At 43.3% G+C, this 22,826-nt stretch overlaps 2 protein-coding genes across 9 annotated transcripts in view; both read right to left on the reverse strand.

The window, feature by feature from the left end:
- Nucleotides 1-1,398: 1,398 nt before the first annotated feature.
- NOBOX (NOBOX oogenesis homeobox) lies at nucleotides 1,399-17,172 on the reverse strand. The gene is made up of 9 exons (XM_054632171.2): nucleotides 17,106-17,172; nucleotides 14,092-14,715; nucleotides 13,600-13,706; nucleotides 13,347-13,465; nucleotides 12,301-12,434; nucleotides 6,148-6,412; nucleotides 5,347-5,654; nucleotides 2,997-3,299; nucleotides 1,399-2,467 (listed from the first exon to the last, which is right to left on the reverse strand). Exons 1-9 carry the CDS (start codon nucleotides 17,170-17,172, stop codon nucleotides 2,442-2,444), a joined length of 1,953 nt encoding a protein of 650 aa, XP_054488146.2. The 3' UTR covers nucleotides 1,399-2,441.
- Nucleotides 17,173-20,504: 3,332 nt separating this feature from the next.
- The window catches only part of ARHGEF5 (Rho guanine nucleotide exchange factor 5), a 33,321-nt gene continuing 30,999 nt past the window's right edge, over nucleotides 20,505-22,826 (reverse strand). For all 8 annotated transcript variants that reach the window (XM_077178442.1, XM_077178444.1, XM_077178438.1 and 5 more), the window contains 3 exons: nucleotides 22,688-22,758; nucleotides 22,253-22,357; nucleotides 20,505-22,056 (listed from right to left, as the gene is read on the reverse strand). In XM_077178442.1, the coding sequence (XP_077034557.1) occupies nucleotides 21,902-22,056; nucleotides 22,253-22,357; nucleotides 22,688-22,758 (331 nt within the window). In that variant the 3' untranslated portion in view covers nucleotides 20,505-21,901. The remainder of the gene's footprint in view (nucleotides 22,057-22,252; nucleotides 22,358-22,687; nucleotides 22,759-22,826) is intronic.

Below are 22,826 nucleotides of genomic sequence, written 5' to 3' on the forward strand. Positions count from 1 at the left end.
AAAAAACCCCAACAACAGTTGATAACACACACAGCTTTCTCTATTTGCACGAAGTCTGACTCACTCCAAAATCCCGCCTGCTTGGCACTTCCAGTTCAAATGACAATACAGAGGCAAAACAATTCTCCACACTTCAAAGGAGGTTCCAGTCAGGCAGCCATGGAATTTGGAATTTTGACCCTGCTCACTCTAACAAAATGAGCCTTGTTGAGACTTAACATGAAAAGGGAGTAGCTAATGAAAGCACCCATGGCATCTTGTCCAACATACACCTAATTCCACTACAAATTGCAGCAGGCAGAACCGCACAAGGAGCCTGGAATGCTGGGATTCCAAGATACCAGTGCAGCGTGGATTGCAGATGTAATAGGGAGGGTCACATAAGGATGGATGGCTCTTCACCTTGGTGGGACACCTGCCACATGGTCAAGGGCTGTCACTGCTTCTTCCAGAGGCAGCACTGGGAAAAAAATCCTGTCTGTGGTTAACTCTGGTTTGGCTCCAAAGCCAGCAGAAGCACAGAGAGGATCAATCTGGCCATCCATGTACTCTCAGGTACCTACCCTTTCCTCCTCTTTCTGATGGGAAAGAAATCACCATTCAAAAGTCCAAGCCAAATTGCATCTGGCAAGTTTAATGTCTGAGCATGGAAATAAAACAGACCATTCCCAGTTTCTATTTTATCCAAAAGCGTAAATGCAAAAGGATTGGCCATTTCAAAAATTTCACAGTGCTCATTCACTCCTCAAACCTTTCAAGACTGCAGCACAAAAAAATCAGTGCTCAGTGTCACATTCAGATTGGGAATGCTGTAGGCAGATGATGTGAGCTGGGCTAGGGACTGCCACCAGACCACATCCAAAAGCCTCTTTCTGAAAATGCACATTTCTCAAAAAGGACACAATTATTTTCTTCATTCTAGGTGAAGGGGCAGGTAGGGCTGAGCAAGCTGACATTTTGTTGGCTTTGTCCTCTTCCAAACCTGGAAGGGCTGGTTTGGGATCCAGGCAAGATTCCCAGCCAGTCTTCTGATGAATTTTTCAGTCACCAGGAATAGCTTTCAGAGTGGCTTGTAACTGCAATGAGAACTCCTATTCACACCTCTTGAAAATATTGGTTTAGGCTGTTCAGCTGAGTATGAATGAAACAAGTGAACTAATGCACATTCCCAACCATTCTCAGCTTATTAGAGGCAAGAACTAACTTTTGCTGTAGGAAACGGAAATTCTCGAATAGCCACACAAAGCTGTAGACACAAAATCTGTCCCTGGCTATACTACTTAGTCCCTCAGTAGAGTTCAGCCACTGCCAGACATAAACCAGTGTTGTACAGGAGGAAGAAAAAGGAGAGGAGCTGCAGCATCCAGTTCCGGCCAGACACTCCATGGCCAGACTGAAACAATAGGCATTACCAGGTCTTATTTCACAAGGTACAAGAGGGACACTCACATCACAGTAAATATAAAAATGATTTGGGCATTGTCTGCGTCTAAAAGCCAATGGAAAGACTCAGGGTTAAACACAGCAAGTAACAAAAGAAATGCCTGGCCCTCTTCTTACAACATGATGGTCCTTCCTCACAAGAACAGAGCCTGACATCCATTTTAGCCATTCATGTTACACATCCTACAGATCCAGGTGGTTACAGCTCCTCTGGGAAGCACAATTCCTGGGGACTGCTCTCAGAATGAACAATCTCTTCACTGGAGTCCTCTGCTGCTTACCAGTGATTTTAGAGAAAAAGATTAAATGTGTCCCAGGCAAAGCAGGAGCCAAGACAATCAAGCCAAGTTCAAACAGATCAATTCAAATGGGATGCTAAAGCAATTAATAATAGGGATCTGGTTACACTGCTAGCATTTATAGTTACAGTCTTGCTGCTGTTTATTGTTATAGTTTTACAACAAAAATAATTGTTTTAGAAGTAGTTCAAGGCTAGCACCAAATGAGTGGTGGACTTCCAATGACACTTTTTTTGCTGTCTGGAGTCCCAGTTGCTAGAGTTTCTCCTCCTGTTTTGCATATATCTTATTCCTTCTGGTTTATCTTCCTGTGTATTCCAGGAGAGCAGCTAGACCTTCTGACACTTGTATGATCTGAAATTTTCACCCACGGGACTCTGGCTCCTGTATCAGCTCTTTCCTGTCTGAGGGCTGGTCAAGATTAGAATTTATAAAGAAGGAAAAAGCCAGGAGATTTGCAAAAAAAAAAACGAAAAAAAACAAACAAGACAGGGCAGGAACTTTGATTAAGTGAAATATCCCTGCTTCTTTCTTCAGCAAGAAAATAATCATGGCAACAAGAAAAAATAATACAACCAAAAAAATAAAATAAAAAGTGCATCTGTTGCAAATAATATTATCCTTGTCTCTTTTTGACTCTTGTTTTGCAGAGTTTAAAATAGCAATTTTTCCTCTTCCTTTTTTTCTCAGAGTGCCGCTTCAGTCATAAGTTTCTTCTTTAGTTTCTGAAAAAAACCCCAGACTCATAAGAAAATGTGACACCTTGAATTTTTCAAATGTTTCATATCTCAAAATTAGATATGCATCCCCCACAAAGACATCCTTTCAAAGAATATTTATGGCATATGACACCTTTCAACAATTCTAGAATAAGGTAATTCTGTTTCCAAAATAAAAGCCTGAGAATCCAAACAGAAAACCCTCCCTTCCCCTTCTCCCTTCTTGGTGAAGTTTTGCCTTGAAAAGAAGTGTTCATGTCTCTGGAAGTCTTAGAAATAATCAGTTCTGTGTAGCCATACAGCTCACAGCAATGATTTCTGAGAAAATACAGAACTTTGCCACCTGTTTTACTGAGTCTTCTGTCCCCATTTCAAAAAAACAGATGGATCTAAGATAGGTGTAACATCATGGGAACTGTCTCAGGCAGCAGATCACAAAAAATATATGCCACAGTTTTCATTCAGGGGAGCTACTGCTGTCTTGGAACTCTTTCCCCTCCTCCTTCTCCAAGAAAACATTTAGCTGGTTACCAACCCGTCTCTCCTTTATTGCTGCTCCTCTCTAAGTCCTCTTTTTCAGCGAGTGCTGCCAACTCTGCCTCTGTTTGGTAGCTCTGGTAGGAACTTTGCTCTGGTGGTGTCACTCCCTTTTGTCTTCCAGTCTGTGGCATGAATTCCAGTACTGTTCTGTTGGGCACTTGAAGGAGATACGGCTCTGTGAAGTACTGCCCTCCTGCCATGCTAGAAAAAGGCATTTGGGAATGCAACTGATTGGAGAAAGGAGCTCCCTGCATGTAGAAATCACTCCAGGGCACAGCTGGATAGGCAGGGATATCTGCTGAGGGAAAAGCCACCAAGAAAAGAAGAATAATGAAAATAATATCTATGTAGTACAAGATGTGTGTGTTGTGCTTTACTCAGTGCAAACACAGCACTGCTGTGCAGCAGACATCACACACAGAGCAAGGATCACTTTGCTCTTTACACTGCAGTGTATTTAACCAAAACATGGTTCTTAGGAAGAAAACCTTACAAAGTTCATAGCATTGTTATAATCTAAAAAAAAATCCATGCCACTCAGCAGTGATCCTGAGTGTATGTAATGACAGTAGAGACACCCCCCCAGTTTTTTTTCCAGTCCCATTTTCCAAGTTAGTTCTGCCAGGCATAAGATGGATACTTAATCTTCACTTACATTTATAAAAGCTGTAAACCAGGAATATTTTGTTAATTAATATTCATAATTCAACTAAGCTGCTCACTTGCTTATGTACTGATGTAAGACTTGCAGGTGTGTCTGCACTGATAGACTGGTTTCCAGCCCTGTACTTTGGGAATCCTGGAACCTTTTCAAAAAGAAATTCTTCCCTTGTGAGGGTGGTAAGGCACTGGAACTCAGAGGAGTTGTGGCTGTCTCATTCCTGGAAGTGTTCAAGGCCAGCTTGGATGGGGCTCTGAGCAACCTGGGATAGTGGAAAGTGTCCCTGTCCATAGCAGAGGGTTGGAACTGGATTAGCTTTAAGGTCCCTTCCAAACCAAGCCATTCCAGGATTCTATAATTCTGTGAACTTGGTCATCGCCACTGCATAACAGAAAAGCCATTCAGTGCTGATTGTGCTCTGGACAAAAGCATGGAGTAAGAGAATATCAACTCTGCCTCTGTTCCTTTGTCAACCTTCCAACTTCACCAGCTTACACCTTTACACATCCCTTGATGCTCATACAACATGCCCCAAGGAATGCAACACACACTTGGGCATCAAGCTATAAACACATTTCATTTGATGCAGTCTGGGGCACAGCCCTCTCATTATTTCTGGCCCATCAGACTGAAAAAAACACAGAAAATAATAATTATACCTTGGAACTAGAGCAGGCAAGCAGGGCCAAGTGTGTTAGATAGCATGGGTGCTGCCAACCTGTCCTGAACAATGTCAGCTCTGAAGAGTGGGGACAGGAGCCAGCTTGCAGCCTGATGTGAGTCAGACTGAGTCAGACTTCCCTCCCTGACAAGGTCCACAGAACTGGTACAAAAACAGCAGCAGCATCTGTGGGCTAAAACTCTCTGTTCTCTCACGTCATAAGACAAGGGATGGAGCTTTTGGAGCACGACCTTAATTTAACAAACCTGTCAGTCTAAATGAATTAACTACAACAGTTTGTCATTTGATTATACTTGGGCTTGAATAACATCAAAATACAAAGCCCAAACACAAAACAAGGAGATCAACAATGCCATTTTTACCTAGGAGTTTGTTTTGTTTGTTGCTTTTTTTTTTTTTTCCAGAAAATGATGCTGAAGTGCCTTCATCTCACTGCTGTTGCAAATTCAAGTCAGAGGAAGAATCTATGTCCATACTCTGTTGGCTCCTCTCTCTCTCTCTTCTTTTGCACTACCCTAAGATACATAACATGATTTCAAACTGGTTTCTGCAGAAGCCAAACAGAGAAGGCTGTTTTTCCTCACTACCTTCAACTATCTCATCTGCTGTGGCACCTTTTCCACTTTGTACCCTTGACTTCCACCACATGCAACAAAGGGATGTTCATGTACACAACAGGACACTCCTGGAAAACAAAAGTTACTTCTCCAGTGCAGCTAAAACATCTGCACTATCTGACACATTCACATTTTATGCTCTTCCTGACATGTGCAGTCTGGGTAGCAACTTTTGATTCAAATGAACAGGTTACTCAGCACTTTAAAAAAAAACAAGCATACAAGGAAATTGAAAGATGGGCACATCTATAGATTTGTGCAGGCATGTGGACCATTCCTTCTTTCTGTCACAGTCATCAGTGAACCCACTGATCATGCTGAATGTTTCAGGGTATCATTTAACAACTCCAGAGGAGCGGGATGCCAAAATAGTTCAGAAAATTACCTGAATTGTCACTTGGCTGCTGTGGCATGACTGGTCCCCCCACATGGTTTTGTACATAGCCTCGTGTGGCTCCGTAGGTTATGGCTCCACTGTTGCCAGGTAAGTCAGGGAAAGCTGGATGGGACTCCAGGGGTGTTGGAGGAGGAAGATGGTCACTGGAGAACATATTGCTGGCCAGGTGACCTTGGTGACACAACTGGGAGAGCTGATAGATTCCCCCCTGGCTGCTGTACTGACAGTAGGTGGCCTCCAGGTTGTCTGCAGGCTCCAGCTGCTCCAGACAAGGGCAGGAAGCTGGTGAACTGAAGCTGTGGAGAGCAAGGAGAGAGGCAACCCAGAGATTAAAGGAGGGTCAACAGCTACACCAATCTATCCAATTAACAACTGTTTTATTGCCAACCCTTCCTCCCAAATGCCAGGCACAGGACAAGGGCAACAAAAGCCACTTGAGCAAAGTGCTTTCACAGCAGGGTTTTGAACAATGGGTATTAGTGGGGATTATCTTCCCACTCTCCAAAGCACGATCCAAAGCCTGAACACCCTCACTTTCACTTGACAGGCATGCAAATCTAAGACCACTCTGAGTACAAGTAGCACCTGTCTCATAGCAGGCACCCTGTCCTATTATGCACTTTATACAGCTTTTCATACTCCCTTTAAAGTATATCGTCACTCTGCCTCTCGCTTTTCATTAATGCTCCCACCTAATTCTTCATCCCTTGTCCCACATTCACCCTCCCAAGGCGTCTCCCAGGGGCTGCTTTTTTCATCTCTCTCAAAGACCTTTTCATCTGCCCCTACCCTTGATTCTGGTCGCTGTAAGAGAAGGATTCCGTGGAGCCATTTTCCTGACTGGCCAAGCTGCATTCATTGCTGGGCGTGTCCAGCATCAGGGGAACAATGTGGCTGTGGGGGTCGAAGGCTAGGCTGAGCGGCAGGCTGGCCCTGCGGATGGGAGGAGGACTGGGAAGATTAGGGAAGCACTCCACGCTGCTGGGATTGAAGTGCAGCGCCTTGCTCTGAGCTTGTGCTTCACAGGGTGCCAACATTCCTACCACCGAGGAGGCTGTGAATAAAACAGACTGTCACACTGTGCCATCACACTGGGAATCTGCAGGAGCAAGCAGAGGAAATGACAAGAGGACCAGGACAGAAAAACAAGATGCCAGTGAAAGAGTGGATGTTATTGATGGGAATAGAAGTAAATGAGTACCAGCACTGCTGTTGAGAAGCAAAAGGGAGTAGTAGCAAGCTCTCTGGAACACAGAATGATGTTTATTGGTTAAATAAAATTACCTTTGTGAATTCTGTCTCTGCATACTATCTTTATCCAGCTCTCAAGAAGGCAGCCAACTGAAGCAAAGTAGTTCTTGGAAAAGAGCCAGGAACAATCCCCAGTCATCTTCCATTTCTACTGTCCTCTGGGAGGAGTGTGCTGCACAGATCACCCTTTAGAAAAAATGAACTGTGCTTTGAATGAAACAAAGCTATGCCTTTACAAATCCACTGTCTAGGCTGTTTTGAAACACATTTTCACTCCCGGTTTGGCCTCTGATGAGTCATGCCAAAAACAAAAATTAAAAAAGTAGAAATGGCAGCTGAAGGTCCTTGGTAAAAAGAAGATGAGAGATGGGAAAGGAAACCAACACCTTTTGGTTGGTAGAATCTTGTTTGGTGACCTGCTTCCTCTGCTGGAAAAGGAGAGAGGAACAGTTTCCTACAGAACAGCCTCTGTGGAAAGACACAATAGAAGAAATGAAATTGATGATCAGAATCAGGTATGCTGGTGATCCAGAGTAACAATTATACACAAAGCTCAAGAAGCTTGGGCGTGGTGCAAGAAAATGAGTTTCTCTCTTATTATGGCAATTAACAAATGGCTTCTCTCTTCACAAATGCAGCCATCACCTGTGCAGGAAGGTGCAATGTTTTCTCCAGGGTAACTAGGCTGAACCAGCTCAAGGATGAGGAAGAGAAAAGAAAATATCACCAGCTGCCCTGGTGAAGCTCTCCCACACATTGTAAAGCTTTCAGGGAAAGTCTGCAGCTGCACTTCACCCTTACAGGCATAGAGAGTAACATCAAATGCACTCCACCAGGTGTGACTCAAAGGCCTTAAACACAAACCTAAACATAAAGATGCCACAAGTATTAGCAGCCTTTAGAGAATTTTGGAATGCATGTCCAGAGAGCTGATGAGGAGTTTTCACTTCATCTTGCAGCACTGTTTCTCAGATTGCCCAGTGTGCTGGGCAGTTTTGTGCCTCTTATTGCACCTTCCCACATTCTGGTTTTTTCCAATTCTCTGCAGCCATGGAGAGAAGGAATCAAACGTTTCAATGAAAACTTTTCAAGTTTTCAATAGCCCTGATTTTGGGCTCAGTCAGAAAACTGAAGCAAAATCTAGGATGGCATCTCTAAAGCATTTACATACCCAGGCAGTTCTCAGTGGTTTATTTTTTCTGTTTGACCACACTATTTATCCATGCCAGGCAGCATCTCAGGTGTACCTGTTGCATTCCTGGGGTTTGGTTTAGCCAGAAATGAAACTGAAGATCTCTTCTGATTTTTTTAAACCCTTCTTTAGCACTGGTTGCCCTGACCACTGTGCCCCAGAATGTTCACACAAACGTTATGGAACAGCAGCCATGGGGGGCACAACTTACCTGAAAAGCAGTCTATATCCAGGCAAAGCTCCAGTTCAGTAATGACAGCTGCTCTGCAGATGGCCCTGCTCTTCCTCAGGATGAACACAGGCAGCCCAGGAAATCATTTCTAAACCTATCTCCATACCTACTAAGAATAATTTAATTTTTTAAAAATATTTGCAACACTTAGTGCAGGTAATCTTTGTGGATCATGGCAATAGGATCCTCAGGCAGTGAGACTGTGAGACAGCACCCTCAATCTCCAAAGAGCTGGTTCAGCCTTTTCTAAAGTCTCCTCTGCTTCTCTGTCCTTTCAAAGAGACACTGACATTTTGTCTTCTAACTAAAGTCACAAATGCAGTAAGAAGAAACAATTCCCAGAGAAGTCATATCTGCTGAATCTGGCATATCTACAGAAGATTCCAGAGTTGTTCCATGAAGAATTCTGACCCCTGGCTTGACATAATGCTTACATTGTACAATTCTGTGGCTCTTCCTGATGCTGATGTTCGGAGAGAGAGAACCTCAGAAGGCTTTCCAGTGAACATGGGAATGTAACAATAGGATTTTTATTTCTTTCTTCCATTACTTCTGGGTTCTCAGTCCATGAGACAACCTTGGGAATTTTTGAAGAGCAATTTAATCATTTACACCTTCACATCGCAGAACCAGTCCTGGCACTACACTTGACTTAACTCTAGAATGGTTATTCTGTTTGCAGCCTTTATTGGAACATCAAGGGCCATCACAAAGCTTTTGATAGGTTCATCCTCATCTTGAAATTATGAGAAAAAGAAATTTGTTCAAAATTTGTTTGAAAGCTAGAGTTATATAAGTGAAGTCATTGGAGCTTGTAATTTATTTACTGTTCTTTGACAAGCCATATCCAGCTTCATCCAATTGCTCCCAAGATTTCCATTACAATCCCATTTCTGCCTGTGAATTTAATCACCTAGCTATTTGCTTAACAGAGTTACTTGGACAGGCTGGGCTCCTGACAGGTGTCCTCAGCAAGGCAAACACATGAAACAAAGGATTTCCTGCAAAAACACGAGTGGGGCAGAAAAATCTCCTCTCTACCAGAGGCACAGAAAGGAACTTTTCTTTCTAATGGGTTACCTCTAAAGAAAACACAAGCCAATTAATCACAGATACATATGTATCAGCAAGAAATCTCAGAAGACCAAGAAAAGCTTCAAATAATTACCAGTGTCTAAAAAAAAGCCATTAATTGTAATCATGCTGTCTAGCAAAAGTGGAAAAAAAACCACCAGCAAAACATTTCTAAGATCAAAACAAGCTCAAAATTGAAGTTTTGAGTCATAAGAGGCTCTTATAGCAAGTAGTGTGGCTACTATATCTAAATCAGAAGCTGTAACCGCCAGCAAGGTAACACACATCTCAAATACAACTCACTGACATTTTAAATCAGCTTGTTTGGAGAACTGGTAAAAACAGTGGGACATTTAAAAAAAAACAAACAAGCCAAATCCACATAGCAAGAGTCAGAACTGCTGGATAGAGCAAGGAAAAACAATGGAAATTGCAGCACTGTACACTCCACAAAGGTCTCATGCACTTAAGTAATTTTCTTGTCCTGCTGAAAGTGGTTAAAAAGGAAAGCATCTGAATAGCCACTCCAACAGATCACACTCTGTGGGTCCAAGTGTACCACGATGCAGAAATCCCAGAGGCTTTTGCTAAAACCATACATGAGCTGTTTTCACAAGGGACACTATTAAGCAATTGGTTTTGCCTTGTAAATTGATAACCTTTTTCATTCATCTGTTTTCTCTTTTGTTTTGCTCCTGTTAATTTGGATTTTATCCTATCCAAGTTTTGTCTCCTTCATTTTCTGAGATACCCTAATAAAGAAAACAGGCAATCCATGGATAGCCCTGCAGATCTCTCTTCTACAAGGATTCTCTACAAGTAATATCATTCTTTTCCCTCAGAGAGGACACTTGCCCTTTTTCTTCCTTACACATTGCATCAAGAATTCAGATAGGACCTTTCTTTCCTATCAGAAAGAACTGCTTGTGTTTTCCACATGGAGAGCTGCATCCCAGCGTGCAGATCCCCCAGAAAGAAATGCAAGCAGAGGACAAGATCATGTCCCTAAATTAAACTTTATTTCTCTGACAGACATTATCCAAGAGGGCAAATAGCTTCATGCTGAGAGAGAGTAGGTTTTGGTTGGATATTAGAAGTAAACTCTTCCCTGTGAGGCCCTGGCTTAGGTTGCCCAGGGAAGCTGTGGCTGCCCCATCCCTGGCAGTGTTCCAGGCCAGGATGGATGGGGCTCTGAGCAACCTGGATAGTGGAAGGTGCCCCTGCCCATGGCAGGAGGGATGGAATGAGATGATATTTAAGGTCCCTTCCAACTCAAACCATTCTGTGATTCCCTGATATTTTCTCCTGACTAAACAGTGTCTCAGCAGAGGTACTTTAGGAACCAGGAGAGGTTCCTAATGCATAAAAATCAGAAGATATTTGGTTTGTTTCCTTTAAATGAATTCTCTTGCAAAACCTTGGTTTCTATCCAATTAAATACAGGGCTCAACAGACTTCACCATTTCATCACTCTGAAAGCAGAATTACTCAAACATTTTGACCATATTTACTCTGTCGCAAGAAGTGGGAAAACTGGAACTGACTGAATTATAGTAAAAAAGGTCATAGGATTGACTAAAGGAGTCCTTGCCTTGGGAAGATGACAGGAAAATTTAAATGACAGAAGTACTAGATTAGGTTATAAAGAAAGTATTTCAATAACATACTTTTAGCAACACATGAAGAATTCTAAACTTACAGTTGCTTTCCACCATACCAAAATACCTTTAAGGTAAAAGCACTATAAAAAAATTTGAGTAATTATTGGAAAATGAGTTGCAGGAACTGGCTTTAATACTGACAACTAAATACCGATATATTTAGAATACAACGAGGGGACAGACATAATGGCATGAAATTCCAAAGAATTAATTACACTGGGAAGCAGGAAAACACACACAGCAGTACCACATGTCAGCACATCTGCTTGGGATATCCATCCCTAAGAAAGTGGTGGAGTCCTCATCACTTTGGAAATCTTTTCATATTGCACCAACTTGGAAACACAAATGTACCTAGGAAATGCTTTAGGGAGCACTCCTGACTCTAGGGAATGCTCTTGAACTGCACACATCAAATAAACAATTAGACAAATCCTCTCTCTTTCATTGCCATCAATCTTTTAACAGAGCTCAGGTAGAAAACTGGTTGAACAGCACACCCCACTGACTTAAAACTCCACTGCAACAGTGATTAAATTCAACCTTCAGCTTTGGAACTCAGCTACTCTCACTCCCTCAAGGTCTCGAACAATATGGAAACCTGTCCTGCCTGGAGAAGCCAAGGAAGCTCCTTTGGATGTTTTAAGGTGTGGAGTAGCTGATAGAGCCTTTACAACACCAGCAGTTCACAGAGTGCACCTTCCTTATGCAGCTCACGTAGTTCAGACTGTAACCAGAATGTTTCCATCTAAAGAATATGGGGAGTGTGTATCTGCCACGGAGAACATCAGAACCAGAACATTCCCCTCATCCTTTACAACAGCAGGACCACTGTCAAACAGCTGTTACGGAAGAATGCCCTGCTCACTTAACCTTATGAAGTCGTATTCAGAATTCCTTGCTGGCTTCTGCTAGGACAGAAACAAGGACTGCAAATCTGTCTCCAGAACTAGCACAGAGGCACCACCATGCTGGTAGATAACTGGTGGAGACTCAATCAGCAGTGAGCTGCCATACCTACAATCACAGAATCACTGGAAGAGACCTTAAGGACCACCTCATTCCACCTCTCTGCCATGGGTGGGGACAACTTCCACTATCCCAGGTTGCTCAGAGCCCCATGCAACCTGGCCTTGGACACTGCCAGGGATGTGGCGTCCACAGCTACTCTGTGCCAGTGCCTCACTACCCTTGCAGGAAAGCATTTCCTCCTAATATCTAACCTAAATTTCCCCTCTTTCAGTTTGAAGCCATTCCCTCTTGTCCCACCACTACAGTGCCTGATGAAAAGTCCCTCTGCAGCTTCCCTGTAGGCCCCTTCAAATACTAGAATGTCCTCTGAGGTTTCCACAAAATTTTTTCTCCTTCAGGCAGAACAGCCCCAACTTTCTCAGCCTGTGGAGTGATGTGTCGCTTTCTGCACTGATGGCATTAGGCTCTGACATGGTCTTTCCTAAAGCCTTTGGGAACCTCCCAGCTCCACCAGCTAATGCTGCAGCTGTGCAAAACACACATGCTGGTCGGGGTCTCACCTGAGGCAGAGGTGGGTGATGCAGGATGTGTGCTGAGCAGGCTGGAGGAGTTCTCAGCTCCAGGGTCTCCTCCCAGCATGTCAGGCTGGTCTCCAGCAGTGTCAGGCAATGGAGGCACGGGCAGAGGAGGTGCCCTGCAGCAGACACAGAGGACAAGGCAGGGCATTATGAATAGTCATGCACTCCTCTGTCAGACAAGGAGCAAATCCTACATCACCAGCAGGTGCAAAGGGAAAGCACTGTCTGACTACAAGTGCAAGGAATGCTGTATCAAAAGTCTTCGGGGAAGCAGCCCCAGGTCACGTGAATAGGAGAGGCAGCAGGAACAGTGCAATGAAGTAAGGTGCTCTCCAATCTTCCACTTTAATTTATCCTCTTCCACTTAACTTTTCCCCTTTTCATTCTGTTTTCTTCATAAGAAGACACTCCAGATTGCCATAAATACATCCCCATGGAGATTAATTTCTCTCTTCACACATTCACTATCCCTTGAAAGACCATCTACCCTCTTACATATTCTCTTTCCCCCCAATAATGTCCTCTGCTCACATATGAGAACTGCTACCTTGGATTTCCTCAAAGAAGTCCATGACTTTCTAAGGCTGATCTAATCAAGCAGCATTTCCATCACCAAGTGAAAATCCATGGAAATGGAAAGTAGTAGTGGGAGAACTGGGTTAAAAGAATCCCCAAGCACACCCAAAGCACCTGGCTGATGCATTCACAGAAACTAAAAATGAAGAGGTGATTCCATAAATCTACTATAAATCTTTTCTACCTCATCCCTTGCTCTTTACATGATTTCAGCCAGAGCAATTTCAATTGTTTTAGTTCAAAATTAATTTGATTAATCTGTGTTACAGGTTAATCAAAAGGACTTTTAAGAGGGTCCATCACAATTTGCCCAGAAATCTGACAGGCTACCTAGGTCCAACTCAGTGCTCAGCTATTCACTGTTAAAAGGTGAAGGGGAAATGGCAAAAGAAAATATTTAATTGCTTAGGTATCAATTGTGGAAAAATGAGAAAACAGAGTAAGTTCCTTACCCATAGCCCTCTGATCCAAAGGGGACTGACAGAGCTGATGATGCTGGATATTTTCTGTTGCCTTTTATGCTCAACTTCTGCAATTTCCTCCACTTTGCCCTGCGATTCTGAAACCAGACCTGAAAAATGGGAAGAAAGGAACACATTCAGGGAAGAAACCATCTACACATGGGGACAATGACAGTGTCCCAGTCCCTGCCCATCCCTTTTCTGCACAGACCCACAGGCAGCACTGTCCCCCAGCAGGCATTACCAGGATACGCTGTGGTGTCACACCAACCACAGCTGCAATCTCTCTCCTCTTCTCATTGTCAGGATAGTGGTCTTCCTCGAACATCTTCTCCAGCTCTTCTAGCTGCTCTAGAAATGATGCATTGTCAAAAGAGAGAGAGATGGGAAGTATGTGACAAGAAAATAAGAAAAAAAATTAAAAAGAGAGGGAAACAGAAAAAAAATTGGACATTTTTATTATACTAGAAATACATGAGTAAGAAATGATTTTTTTAAAAATAAACCACAAAAATAAACAAAAATCCTCTTCAGCTGTTTCAAAAGCAAAGAGCATTGCTAGTGATGCTTCAAATGAAAGACACTCAGCAACCTTTATTAGTGGAAGTCTTCATACACCTAATGGTGTGGAGTGCAATGCAATACCAGTTAGAGCACATCAGCACTGGGAAGGGAACACCGAGTGCCACTGGCACTGCCAATGTCACTGTGTGCCAGTGTGTGCCCTGGGATCTACCTGCACTATAGAAGGTGCGGGGTTTCTTCTTGACAGGTAAGGATTTTTTTCCCTTGGCCACATCACAGCTGCCTCTGGACTCCAGGACTGAAGAGCCCTCATAGGAATTCTGAGCTGCAGTGCTGGCTGGAGCACCTTTGGATTGGTGAGGGGCCAGGCCGATCTCCTCCTGCCTGCAGGCAGCTCCAGCCACTCCACTGGATGCTTGCTTAGTTTTTCCCTTCTTCGCCTCCTTTTCAATCTCAGCAGGGCAGTAACTCTCAGAGTGCTCTTGTGACCCTGACTGACCTGTGGGCTCCTGTGCTAATCCAACCTTCGTGTCACCACAGAAATCCAATGGTTGCTCACACACCAAGGCAAAGTCGTGCTGGCTATCAAGGACAACAGAGCCTTTGGGACATGACCCAGTTGCCTGCAGGGTGCTGCATCCCTCATCTTCTTCCACCTCTTTTACAGAGCTATTCCTGTCTTCTGTTCCCAAGTTGTCCTCAACTATTTCTTGTCTGACTGTGCCTGGGAATTCAGGTAGCACACTGCTCTCTGCACCATGGTCACCAACAGCATCAGCATCCACCACAAGGTGCTCTGTATTCAGCAGCATATTCTCCCTCTCATCATGGAATTCTGCAAGGCAAAAATGAGGGAAAAAAATCCAAACCCCACGCCACATGACCATTGCCTAAGCTGGATGTGCCTGGATCAGGAGTTTCAGTTCTGGGGGAAGGAAAAGACCACACAACAAAACCCAACAGTGACAAGAGAGCTCAGAATAAAGACAGGTGATGCCAGGAAAGCAACAGCAAAGAAGCTGATATGGTCAATATGGAGATATTCAAATGTGTGACTAGAAAAGCCTCTTTTTAAAAGCAAACGTAAACTACAGAAGAGGGTAATTCCAGACACAGAGAATAAAGGGAAGCTTGCATATTACAAATACAGTTGTGGGAAAACAGCTTCAGGGGTAATACAGGTCTCTGGAATAAGCAACAGAACAAAAATCAATGACCTGACAAGATCCTATCACCTTATTAAAATGAGCAGAAGAAGGACAGAAGCAAAATTCTGGTCTACTTTGTCAGCAGGGATTACCTGACAAACATAATCACTTTTTTACTTTTATAGAGTTCTATCATACCAAAGCTGGCCAAGCAAAAAACTATTAATTGTACAAACTTCTAATAACCGCCTTAAATTATTTCTCTGCAGCTTCAGCCACACTTCTGAATAACAGATTTACGAGATAGGGAGTGAAATAAGGGGATAAGGACAAAATTAGGTACAGAAATCCAACTAAGTTTAACAAAAACCCCAAAGTGTGTTACAATAAGAAAGACTAAATAGTAGAAGACAGGTCAGAAAGAACACAGCAAGATAAATAATTAAAATAGGCAACAGAATAATACAGAAGCCTTATACTTTCCCAGCTGGCACATACATTTCCAAATAAAAATTTCCAAAAATCTCCCTAGCGGCTCAGAATATGTAAGTCTGTGTGATTTCTGCTACTTAATTTTTTTTTTTAAGTTATTATTTCATAAGAATAGGAAGTAGAATAATAAACCCAAACCCACGTATTTGCCTTTGTCTGGAGAGAAGAAAGTTTGAGCAGACTGTTGGCAGCATTTCAATAGCATATGACAACGGAGAAACTTGATGGTTTAATTTTTTGGGGAAAAAGATACAAATAATTTCATTTCACTGTGCTCTGCTTTTGATATGTATTAGTGCAATGCCAAAATAAAGGATTTGCTTCTGCCTCAATGTCTCTTTCTGAAACAACTGTTAATCAAGGAAGATCCCCACAATTCCAAGCCGACCAGAGAAATTTCACAGAAGTATGAGGGGATGGCAGGCTACTCCAAGAGCATCTAATTTGCTTTTTATAGGATTAAGAGAACCAAATTAGTTGCAGGGGAAAAAAACAGAAGCAGGAAACTATGCAGCTATAATAATTTGATCTTGTTAAGCAGCAACAAGTTTCCACTGCTTATAATATCCTGATGGGGAGAGTCAAGAACTGAATGAGGAAGAAGAGGTCTCTGGTCTATATAATTCCTTTTTCCACCATCCTCCTGGTTGCCTCTGAGCTTATCTCACTCATTATGTGAGGGAAAAAAAAAAGTATTTTCACATTATTTGAGCAGGGTTTTTACCTGTTTCTATGCAAACCCCAGTATGTGTTTACATCACAAGTGTCCAAGTCTTATGTGGGCACCTGGGAGTTTAATATTCTTTACAGAAATAGTCCTCCAAGTGAAAGTAAACTGCTGTGTTTTATTTCTAGAACAGATAACAAAAATCTCACAACCATTTGGGACTGCCAAGGAAAAGAGCTGAAATGAAAACCAAGTTTGGAGAGAAAGATGGGCCTTCTTGGTAACAAAGGGAGTTATAAAACCACTCCTTTCTCCCATAATTCAGAGACCAGACTGAACATCCCTTTGTCCCTCTTTTAGAAAAATAGAAGGAGAAGGGATGTTAACAAGTGGGTGTTAAGGAATAGGTAGTGTGGAACACCTGGTGCGCTTGCAGCAAGCCAAGCCCCCTTTTCTATTTCACAGCCACCTTAGACATTCCTCGGAAAAAGTCAACCACTTCATCTGCAAGGTTTTTAGGGTTGTTTGGGGCATTTGGTATAAAACCACCTGAACACACACACGGCAGGGGAAAAGGAACAGCCTCAGAGGTATCTCCACACAAGGAGGGGGAAAACTGGACAGCGAGGAACGTGCAAATGAGAAACCCCGAGGTAGCGGGAGCCGCTCGGTATGACACAAAGACCCCCTGCCCCAAGCCAGGTGCTTTTACTAGCAGGGAACACGAGGGCCGGGGAATCCATCATTCCCAGTCGCGGGGCCCAGGACGTGGAAGGCTAATGAGTGCCTAGATAACATCGCTGAGGAGCGGTTATCCTCCCCCGGGGCTGCTCATTAGGCTCATTGCCGGGTGCCTCCCCCCGGTTATTAGGGCGAGCCGGTATCACTCATCCCCCCTGCCCTCATCCACACCCTTACCATAGCCCATTCCAAGCCCTCTAGCCGCCCGGTCCTCCGGCTGCTGCTCCTTGTCCACCCCGTCCATGCCGGCTCCGTGGCGGGCCCGCTCCGACTCGACCCGGTTAATGCCCCGCCCGGCCGCCCGTCCTGCCCGGCCCCGGCCGCCTCATCAGGGCCACCTGGGCACAGCGGGGGAGACCGCCCTACCCCTCCCCCCTCCACGGGAACCACGCTGGGCCCCTGTTGTCCACACGGAGGGAACGGGAGTGTTCCAGCCTTGGTGAGGATATTAGGAAGAATGCTCCCCGTGAGGAGCTAGCTGAAATATCGCCGTGTGCGCTTTGGTGTTGCAAAACTCGCCACCCGTGGATGGAGGGGACCTCGTTGTCAGGACTGCTAGACCCAGTTCTGCGTTCCTCAGTACGAGGACAAGGAGCTACTGGAGAGGGTCCAGCGAAAGGAAACAAAGATGATACGGCGTCTGGAATGTTACAGTGAGAGAGACTGCAGGGGCAGGGTCTGCTCTGGCTGCGGAAGACTGAGAGGGGATCTTGTAATCCATATAAATAATCTTTAATAGGTGGCATGAGGATGGTGCCAGACTCTTTTCAGTTGTGGCCAGCGACAGGACAAGGAGCAATAGCCGTGAACTAAACCACAAAAAGTTTAATCTCAACATGAGGAAGACCTTTTTTTCCGTAGAGAATGGCAGAGCACTGGAACAGCTGCCTAGGGAGGGAATGGAGTCTCCCTCTCTAGGGACATTCCAAACTCATCTGGACACGTTTCTGTGTCACCTGCTCTGGATACCCTGACTAGACCATCGCTAGAGATGCTTCCCAGCCCTAAGAATTCTGTGATTGTATTCTTTTCCGGTGGCCTGGCAGGAACACATTTGTTTTAGGTGTCCAGCAACTTCTAGTTCTTCAGCAGCTGGGGGCTGCAAGGAACAAATGGCACTTCCTGACTTTTGAGTGCTGTAATTTGTGTCCTTTCAATGCTTAACAATTCTTAGTAAAAAGAAGGCTCCTAAGAGACCAGCACCAGGCAGTGCTTGCATGAAGAATGAGACATATGTCCTGATGCACCAAAACAGAACAACCTTCATCCTCCTCCTGTTTATTGGCTCATCATCGTCTCGCTGGCACAGCACTGTTCTCCTGACTCAAAATTCCTGTCTTCATTTCAAGGTTTACTTTTGGCTTCTAAAGCCTTGCTTCTGCACATGCTTTCACCTGAATCATTTCATCAGGTTAAACGAGTGTAAGCTGAAAGATCTGTGCCAACATTTTGGAGCCAGTATAATTGGTCTAACAGTGCACCTGGTTCAGCCATCAGCCGCAAGAAGTTGGAACTAAAATGGCATTTAATTTGTTAACAGGATTCAGCTGACAAGACATATCTTGGAGGGTCATGGGACCTCTTCAATATTAGAAAAAAATGCAAATACAAAAAAAAACACTATCTGCTTTAAAAGTTGTTTCTGAGCAAGGTTGTGTTTATTTACTGAACTCTGGTCCTAATATCACCTTTTTGGTCCTAATATCATCTTTTTTTGTGAAAATAATAACCTAGGAAAATACTTTTATTTATTTTCCTTGAGGAAGGACCATCACAGGTCTCCAGCACTAGAAGTTTTGGGGGGTTTTTTGAGCCATACATATATGTGTAGATATGTATGTGTGTATATATATATATATATATATACCACATATATATATACCTTTACATATATTAAACTACTTTATATGTATTTTAAACTACTTTTTATGAAAAATGTCAGCAGTCATAAAATTTGATTTTCAGACATACACCCTGACTTTTCAGCTTCTCAACAAAACTTTTTAAATGCAGCTCATGCTTGTACTTCATTGCTGTCCTTTTCACAAAAAGAAAATAGTGTAACTGCCCTCTGAGTGTTGACTTTAATTATTTCTTTTTTTCAGAAATCCTGAATTTGTTTTGTCCAGATACACTTCGTGTCAGTCTCCACAGGTTCCCGGGGAAGATCCAGTGCCACCTCTCACAGAATCTTTGTGAATAGCAGGAAAGTGTTGGGATTTGCATGACATACCCTATGCTTCTGTTTAATACTGATTATCTGGTAAATCAGGTAATCCACATTAGATAATGTGGGGAGAAATTGTGGCACAATTAAGACTGTCATAGAACACAGTAGGCATTCCACTAACTTGATTCCTGTATTGTGATGTGCAGTTGGGAGGGATATTGTACTAGTTTGATTAAGTTTGTACAAATCAAAGATATGTCAATCAGTTTCAGTGTAGATTTGTTTATGGATTTTGGTGGCAGGATGGTGCTGGGGCTAAAAGTTTAACTAAATAGTGAGAAGTTGAGGCCTGTCTGAAATGTGAGAAATCAAAGTAACCCAGGGTATAAGCACTTGTTCTTAGAAGCGTAAGCTGACCTTTAAATGCTCCTCAACATACAAAGGCCTGACATCAGGAAATAAAGGCTGTACCTGTGACAGGGACAAGTTAACCTTTGATCCAACTAGTTAAAAAGAGTATAGAAGTGCTGTCAATTATGACAACAGTACCCTTGATGTTTCCTACATCAAGTGGAATTTTAACAACATACAGACTTAAGCACAGAAACCACTTTACCACTTTGGGAGGCTCTAATGAACAATCTGCCTGCTTGCTTTCAAGAGCAGAGTTTGAAAGAGTAAAGAACTCTCAACCTGAGATGTTGAACAAGATGACTTCTAATTTAGAATGGGAATATATATGGCTGGCTCCTCCTGGATGAAGCTGAAGTGGATGTGGGATGCCCCGACTGCCTGTGTGAGGTGACCTTATACAGCTGAAGTGATCCCATGGCAGCATTTTATGTCCCACCTGAGACACTGACAATCCTGGGGACTTGGAACTGCATAAATTCATGACAGCTTGGGACAAGCAGGCATTTGGGATATCTGAATATTCTGGGTCTTGAGGAGGATTATAACCCTTCTTGTGTGAGTCTGAGGTAGAGCTCTGCTTTGGCTCTTAGCTCAGGAACACCTCCAGTCCTTCTGGGAGGGGACGTGTTAGCAGATTGTTGTCTGACCATAGATTAAAAGTTGAATAACTGGGTCCTGTCCTTCTGCTCTAGTGGGCTGAACTCCCATTTTCTGTAGTTCATCCCTTCAGCCTACCTTCAGTTTATGGATGACTAACACCACTGTGGAAGAGCTGCAGCATCAGCTCTCTAGGGCTGGGGATAATACTGAAGAACCTTAAGGCTGGATAAACCCAGCTTTCATCGCTGCCTCTGCTAAAGAGACCTGTTTGTACTTAACGGTCACTTAGAAAGGAAAATTATAGCAAAAAATACTGCATGTATATTCAGTAAATTGAATTACTTACACTTGAGAGGAAAACCTAAGTAACAAGGCAAGCAGAAAGCTTTTTAACTGGAGAAGTGCATGAGTTTATTAGGACTAAAAGCAACTTTTTTCTTTTAATCCAGCTAAAATTATTGATATAAATAGGCCATAATAAGCTATTCTAGATACAATGTAAATGGGATTTAAAGGCAGAATGTTACAGAGACAGTAAGCTGGAGATACAAAGGTAACTAATTCTTCAAATATATTAAATGCAAGAGGCTACACGTGGCTTTCTTTGGTGTATTGATTCTTAAACTTGATCTTGCATTGACTGAACTGAACACTTTAACACAGAAACAGTATTTTACACTTGAAGGCATATCCTCAAACAGGTTCTGCACAAATGCATGTAAACTGGACTTAAAACCAGAGAGTCCTTAGAAAGAACAAAGACCCTGGTGTACATTTTGCCTTTCTCTACAGTGGCTAAATATCTCAGTGTTCTCCATAAGTGTGCAAAATGGTGCATGCAATACCACATCAGCAATCAGAGTAAGAGCAGCAGTAAAGTGCCACTTCATTGTATGGGCCTAGTCCTGGTTATTTTGTACAGGGCATGTACCAACACAAAATATAAATCTTTGTAAAAGTCACTGATCTTCCAAGGGGAGGCAGAGTAAAAAAAAAGGTCAGTTCAGATGGCTTGGTGGGATGCTTGTTCAGATGGGAGGTGACCTTTTGGAAGCAGGTTTCTCAGCATGATACTTCTTATGTGGGGGAAATCATCACAGTGGCTTCTGAAAACTGCTTAATTTCAATGGATTTTGTAATGCTGTCAAGGACTCTTAACAGCATTTGGGTACAATGAAATATTTGCCTATCTAAATCCCTGTAGACTTGCATGATCTAAAACATAACTTGCCCTAAATGGAAATTACACTATGGAGATCAATGCCATGAAGGTATCCAGAGGATATTCAAACGGAATATTCTCTTCAGCTCTGTTGTGCTTTGCACTTAGCACCTTCCTTCTCAGGAACTTGAAGCTCTCAGGCTGCTAATACTAGTGAATTTAGCCTCACAACATGCAGTGAGGTAGGTAAGTTTACCCCCATTTTGCAGATGGCAAAACTGAGGCAGAACTCTGAAGTGACTTTCATAAAGTCCCAAAACTTGTCAGTGGCAAAACCAGGAATATGTTTTCAGAAGTCCAGACCCCAGACCTCTATCTGATTTAAGTCCCTCCCTACTACCACAAAGCAAGCAATACATGCAACCTTTATCCCTCCTCTTGCTGCCATAGTCCTGCTGACAGAGAGGAAGTTTTTCCTGATTGAATTCCCACTTTCTTTGGCAAAAAGCACCTGGTCCTGTCAAAGTGCTTTGTATTATGCTCTTCACAGAGGCATTTCTTCTGAGGCACGATAGAAAAGCCATGGTTTCCCCATGGCAGGGAGACTGTACAGGTCCAAACAGAGCCTTATTTCTTGCAGAAGACCTGCTGCTTGGCATTCTTCACCCGTTGCTCCTCCTTCAGGTTCTTCTGCCGCATGTGTTTGCTGGAGATGTTTTCCACGTGTTCCGAGGGGAACCAGCCTCTCTCCCGGTCTGAGAGTTTTACTCCTTCTATCCACCCTGTGGTGTGGGGAAAAGCACAACATGAGGCAAAAGTCACATGTTTTTTTCATAAAAAAGCCCCCTCCAAAAAGACCCTAAGAGCAAAGGAAAAGATCCTCTTTCGGCTTCCAAATAAAGCACACTAAAGAAGATGAAGAATCCCTCTGCACTCTCAGTCCTACAGTTTAAGACAGGCACTGTTCATTCTGCTCACCATCATTGCTGTACTGCATAACCATGATGATATCTGCCTTCTCCAAAGCCAGCTCATCATTTTCCCGAGCCTTGTAAGTCTTTATGCACTGAACTTGTGGTGCATCTGAAGGGGAGGAAAGATCACATTGATATATCGGAAAGCAACAGTAAACCTGTGGACATCAGCTCCAGAGGAGGTGGAGAATTAGGAGCTGCCCAAATAAAAAGTTGAGAACTAGAAGGAACACTGCAGGTCTTCATCTAAAATGAAGTGTTAAAACATGTACAATAACTGGCAGCACTCAGCACTGAGGGAAAGCCCATAAGTATGTTCTTTATCTACAAAACCACAAGTATTCTGGCTTGGAATCCTTCTGGGGTATCCCACCTAACAGTGCCTGTGACTCCTGCAAGCCAGCCCACCCCCAATGCTGTAGCAGCAGAGCAGTCTCACCAGGGCATTCCAGGAGGTCCAATTCTCCCCGCGGAGGAGCCAAAGCAGAGATCCACCTCAGCTTCTCACTGCTGGAATACAGCACAGAATAGGTATCAGCATTCAGTGTGAGGGATGACAGTCTGGTGACTGAAATAGC

This window comes from Agelaius phoeniceus, chromosome 5 (genome assembly GCF_051311805.1).
Source record: "Agelaius phoeniceus isolate bAgePho1 chromosome 5, bAgePho1.hap1, whole genome shotgun sequence".
Taxonomy (NCBI): domain Eukaryota; kingdom Metazoa; phylum Chordata; class Aves; order Passeriformes; family Icteridae; genus Agelaius; species Agelaius phoeniceus.